This window comes from Orbicella franksi, chromosome 1, assembly GCF_964199315.1.
Source record: "Orbicella franksi chromosome 1, jaOrbFran1.1, whole genome shotgun sequence".
Lineage (NCBI taxonomy): Eukaryota > Metazoa > Cnidaria > Anthozoa > Scleractinia > Merulinidae > Orbicella > Orbicella franksi.
Window position 1 is genome coordinate 15,627,634 of NC_138145.1, and position 5,644 is coordinate 15,633,277.

At 39.5% G+C, this 5,644-nt stretch overlaps 1 protein-coding gene across 1 annotated transcript; it reads left to right on the forward strand.

Moving 5' to 3' along the window:
* Window positions 1-267: 267 nt before the first annotated feature.
* Window positions 268-5,490, forward strand: LOC145492494 (uncharacterized). The gene is made up of 6 exons (XM_081471954.1): window positions 268-372; window positions 1,458-1,618; window positions 2,193-2,296; window positions 2,380-2,532; window positions 3,966-4,018; window positions 4,577-5,490. Exons 1-6 carry the CDS (start codon window positions 289-291, stop codon window positions 4,694-4,696), a joined length of 675 nt encoding a protein of 224 aa, XP_081328080.1. The 5' UTR covers window positions 268-288; the 3' UTR covers window positions 4,697-5,490.
* The last annotated feature ends 154 nt before the right edge of the window (window positions 5,491-5,644 follow it).

Consider the following 5,644-nt stretch of genomic DNA (forward strand, 5'->3'; position numbering starts at 1 on the left):
TGGTGATCGATGGTGATCATAGGCTTTGCCAACTACATATCTGTGTGGGAGGAGTAGGTAAAGGTGACCGAGGGGGTGAGTATTGAGCAGTTTTGGAATGCAATTTTGCCCAGGCTTCGAACACAACCTAAATGAACCCACAACACTTGTATGATGATACATAACAATGTACCTTGATTGCGCAAGAAACAGAAATGTGTTACTTATCGGCCGTACCACGCACTACCTCTTCTACCACTCCCCTAAAAAAAATGCGTACCTCAGCATGGGGTCGAGGCAAATGGCAAGATGGCGGACGGAAGGTCTCTGAAAAAGTTCCTGACAAAGCATCGTCATTTTGAACTTTACAAAGATGACCAGAACAGAGAAAAGGTATGCAAAGTGTTTTCAAAGATGAGTTTTAACATTTCTGTTAAATTCGGACTGACTTCTGATAGGTTTGCCATTTTCCTTCGCACGCTTGTGGGTATCAGCGACATGCGTTTGTTTGTTTAATTTCTAGCGTTTACTATTTCATTCTTAGCGAATGAGTGGTGCCATTGAACTTGTTATTAGACTTCCAGTATGCAGAAGTTGAGACAAGAATAATCATCATCTTCAAGATATGTAACTAAAGACTGAAGATAAATATTAAAGAGGGAACTTTTAACACGAAAGAGCGGATCATGTGTGCTGAAGGCATCCGCAAGCGTCGAATGTCGATCGATAATAATAATACTACTAATAAAAAACTTTATTTAAGTGTCTTACAGCTTTAGATACATATGAGTTGGTGGACACTCTGCCAACTATCGACTAACTGTCTATCAGGTGTCAATCGAGGGTCTATCGAGATGTCAATCCAGTGTCAATCTAGTGTCAACCGAGTATCAATCGAGATATCGATTGATTTTCAATCAAGATGTCAATTGAGTGTTGATCAAGGGCATCGATTGACACCCAACGTCTGATGCCTTTGGTACACACACTGCTCGGTTTCAGTGAGACGACAAGATAGCTGTGAAATACAAAAAAAAATCCTATTTAGTTATTCAGTGGGACATGATAGACTTTTCTAAGCTCCATGACCATGTAGAGCAATTTGAAATTATAGCGCAGTTTGTCCAGAACTTACAAGTTGAACTGGCTCTTCACACTGTGAAGCTCAAACCACACTCATGGCTTTCAGCTTCACTGCTTTATACTTGTCATTTGCATCAGTTCTGATTTTGCTCAAAATGGATATCGATTCTTGCGTTTGTGGAATATTTTACACATTTTTGTGTTTTTTTCAGGATCGAGATGGTAAAATAGGCTATCTCCCAGATTTCACTTTTTTTTCTTCTTAACCTATTCAGCTAACACTAGTAATTCACTTCCATTCTATTGAAGGTAAAATAGGCGATCTCCCAGATTTCAATTTTTTTCTTCTTAACCTATTCAGCTAACACTAGTTATTCACTTCCATTCTATATTAGGTCAAATGTAAGTTAACTGGACATGAGTTACCTGCAAGACTCTCCGACCTTGAAAACTACATAAAGGGAAAAAAGTATCAACGATTGACGAAGGAAGTTCCAGATAAATCCCCTGGCTATGAAGAATACAAGGAATTCTTAGTACCAAGTGAAAAGAATAGGTAACTGATACATCAAAATGATTAACTGAGAACTTTTGTGAATTTTTTTGTTTCACCTTTGCATCAGTATCGTTGGTAATGTAACCTCAGTTTTAGAATAACAAGACAACTAAAGAATAACTTAAAACATGATTGCCAGTTCTTAGACCATGTTTGTGTTTTAATGTTAAATTTTATGGTCACTTGAGCATAAAAAAAAGCTATGGGAATGCTGGCTGGAGACTATACAAATACATTAATTTATGTCTTTTATGTAAATAAATATAACTATGTAAACCTATTAACTTTTGCAATAAAATCTTAGAGAGAGAGAGAGAGAGAAACTGGAAAGTACACTGAGTCCTTTGTGTAGTAGTTGTTCTTGCTGTTGTTGTTGTTTGTACTCTGTGGTAGCTCCAGCTTCATGAGGAGCAAATGAAAAAAGCCTGCATGATGAACAACATTTTTGCTGCTCCTCAGAATAACACATCTGTTACGTACTGTTTCAATAGAGACTGCCTCTGTAAACCAAGGCCCTTGTATTTTTTACATTTCCTGAAGTAACTTGTTGAATTGTTCTCATACAACCTTACAGGAATCAGCTTTATTGCCAGTTGACCAAGAAAAACATTAACAATGCTCCTCATCACATTCAAAGACATGTCATGGGAAAGCGCTTCAGCAGAGCTCTGGAGAAACGTAAGGCATAACTTTTGCTTTTGTCAAGGAAATTTTGATTTTCAAAATGTCAAGCAATGTTAAGTGAATTTTGCTTGTGTTAGATCATGAGAAACTAAACATGGAAGCTGAGGAAGCTGATGAAGACATGTGGGTGCCCTCAGATCTGGAATCAGAATCGGAACTTGAGGAGGAAGAAGAGAGCGAGAAAAAAGAGGAAGATGAAGATGATTCTGGAGGAGAATTCTCATCAGAAGGTACATAGACTTGCTGAAAGTTCTTTCCAATATCATTTTCCCATTTGTTTTGGTCGTCTTTGCGTTCGAGATTTCATCGCTTATAACTCCTCAGAGTTGCCTAAGAGGACATTCCTTCCTTGTCATTGTTACAGCTGTTACTGTTTTGGTGTCGTCTTTATTCTACCGTTACTTGCCCATTTGTTTCTTTTGAAAATTATGATGATTACGAGAAGCTCAAAATTATACCTGAGTTCTAAGACGTACAAGAAGCTCACCTATAGTCTCTTATGTATCACACACATCCTACTTTCGCGGACATCACTGATCCCCGCAGTATGCATGACGCGTGCCACACCTGAACATAGTAAATACAAGTCTCTCCGTAACTCATTAGTTAGAGTTCATGGATTCCAATCCAAGCTCGTGACATCTTCATCAATATTATTTTTCTGTAGGAGAGGCTTGTGTTCTTTTTCCCTTGGCTTGCATTTCTGAGCGAGGGCAGACATGGACGAGTGATTTTGCACTGAGCAAGCGAGCAGATGTGGGGGGGGGGGGAGGGGAGAGGGGAAGGGGATGTGCCCCTTTTTTCAAGTTCTTCTTTAGATGTTGCTGATGCTAATGCTTAGGCGCTAGTGAAACCAGCCCGGAGGAAATGACGATGGAAAGGAATACAACGTGGACAATTCCTGTGTTTTCAAGTTTGGCTCTCCGATCCGCTGAATCTTTTGAAATGATGGAAAGCTATGAAATTCTTGGAAGAAACTGCATTCTTTTATTAGAATTCATAAAGATTAGGGAGAATTCTTGGACTCGTATAGTTTTGAACAAATTCCCTCGCATGAAACGTATTTGAACGTAGTTTCTAATTTATGCAGTTCTTTTCGTAAAATGCGTGGTCAAATGTGAGTTATGCCATAACAGATTGTAAGGGTTTTGATTTGGTTTCTGACTTTACCGGGGGCAACCGACGACGGTTTTCTCTCAAATGCTTTAAAACGCTTTTAACGCCATGTGGAGTGCTTTTGACGCTCTGTAGCTTAATTTTAGGCTGCGCTATGAAATTTTTATCTGTTTGGTTATTCTGGGGGAACTTTAGTCCTCTCGAATGCATTAAGGCTTATTTTGTCCATTTCCCGAAAAACTTAGGTCCTCTTGCCTTTCCGAGAATCAGAGCTGACCTTTTTGTGGTGGCCAAAGCGACAATTTTATCACTCCGAAAACAACAGGCGGTAAATTTTTGATATCACGGAAGTTCCAGGTTACAATTGTAAGAAAATCGGAGAGGATTAAAACCTTTCAAACACATAATTTACCGAAACGATCCCTTAGGTGCCCCCGACTTAAGAGTACTAGCAAAGAGCGATTGAGCAAGTCGACAATTTGAGATTTTAAAGGTTCTCTCTGCTTCTCGCAAACATGATTTGATTGATTCTCTGTTTTGTGATCAGATGAAGAGGATCCATATGAAAGAAAAGAAGATGGCTTAAAAAGGACGCTCAAGGTAAAGAACGATCCTTCATGAACTTAAAGTTTCAGTTAGCCCTTTTCAATTACTCAATTGTCAAGAACCTTAGACTAACCTTATCTGTCTTACTTGGTCTAACTTACGCGACATGAGTGTAGTAACCGAGTGTGGAGAGCACACCCTTATACCCTTCCCTCCTTCTTCAATTAGCGCCTGGTTCTCAGGTTAATTGATACCTGTTCTCTGATTATCGTATTCCGCAAATTCGAGCGGATGTGAAAAGAAGAAGCACACCACACGGGTTACAAAATTTTCTTTTTACAAGATATTGGATAGGAATATTTGAGTACTGTGAGAGACTCGAAGTGTGATAGGCGGGACGAGACGCTGGGGATTCTCTCCTCATCCTCATCCGAGAATCTTAAGTAAGCGTATAACGAATGCGTGCTAATCTAGATTTTCAAGTCCAATCGTTACGCGGGCAGTGTCGTTGCTCGATCAATTAAGTTATTTTTATTTTATTGAAATCGTAAACTTTCAAGTCTTATTATGTTATTTCTCACTGATGTTTATTGCTACATCTCTCACCAACAGAAAACAAACGAGACTAAAGCGACGAAAAAAGTAAAAGCAAGTGCTAGTCCAAAATTAATAAAGCAAAAGGACATCAAACAGCCCAAGAAAACCAAAGCAAAGAAATCCAGCAAGACATAGCCTGATAATGGCTACTGCTCGGCCTCTGTTCAAAGTCTGCCTCCTTTTGAAGAGAGACCGAGTTGTGCATCATTCATTTCACACTACATCCGGGAGATTACAGAGATTACTTCAACTCTTTCAAGGCTTTTCATAGGGCTAGAAATGGATTGACAGGATTGTGTCACGCAAACGTCTGCCATGTGAAAGAGGGATACAAATTTTGAAGAGACGATGTGTTGCAAAAACAAGTAGGAAATTCGCCCGTGATAAACGACTACCACAGCATACAGAGTCGGAAATCTAGGAGAATGATTATCCCATCCACAAGCCTCTTCCAACTATCATTTTTTTAAAAATATATTTAAGGTTAAACGTTGTCACGCATTATTACAGATCGAGACAGCATCCACTTTTTTCCCCGTGGGTCCGCTGAAGAACAATTCACGAAACATCTGAATGTTGTCACGAGCCATCAGGACGCGAAAACGCGATAAATTGTACGAGTGCCCTGTGTTCAGTAACCTGATTCTCCGGTCTAGGTCGCTCGCGGAGAGAGAGTGCGTGGCTGCGGGTGACCTGGACCGCCTGAGAATCAGGCTACGTGTTCACAAAATTTTCCTAGACCACTGGGAATCTTTCTCTTAGATCATTCCCTCGTGATAACATGTGTTTCTTCATGCAAAGACATCGACTGAGAAACGTGGAAAAGTTCCTCGTACATGAGAAATGTGTGAAGAAAAGAGGCTCTTGCATGAAACAAACACTGGATGAAGAAGATTTGAGAATTTAGGATGAGGAAGTTGACTGAGAAAATAAACGATGAATCAAATCTTAATCCTGCTGATGTCGATTTACTCTTGTTCAATGTACATGTATTTACAGAAACATGACAAGTAGAACTAACTGTGAACAATACTCAAAGCATGCGAGTGAGTGGAATCGACTTTTGAAGCTCTAAATGGTAAC

Excerpts from the sequence above, each read along its gene's own strand:
- LOC145492494 (XM_081471954.1), top strand. The coding sequence starts at position 289 with ATGGCGGACGGAAGGTCTCTGAAAAAGTTCCTGACAAAGCATCGTCAT. Across the intron at positions 1,619-2,192 it reads GTACCAAGTGAAAAGAATAG|GAATCAGCTTTATTGCCAGT; the intron begins GTAACTGATACA and ends ACAACCTTACAG. Across the intron at positions 2,297-2,379 it reads CAGCAGAGCTCTGGAGAAAC|ATCATGAGAAACTAAACATG; the intron begins GTAAGGCATAAC and ends TGCTTGTGTTAG.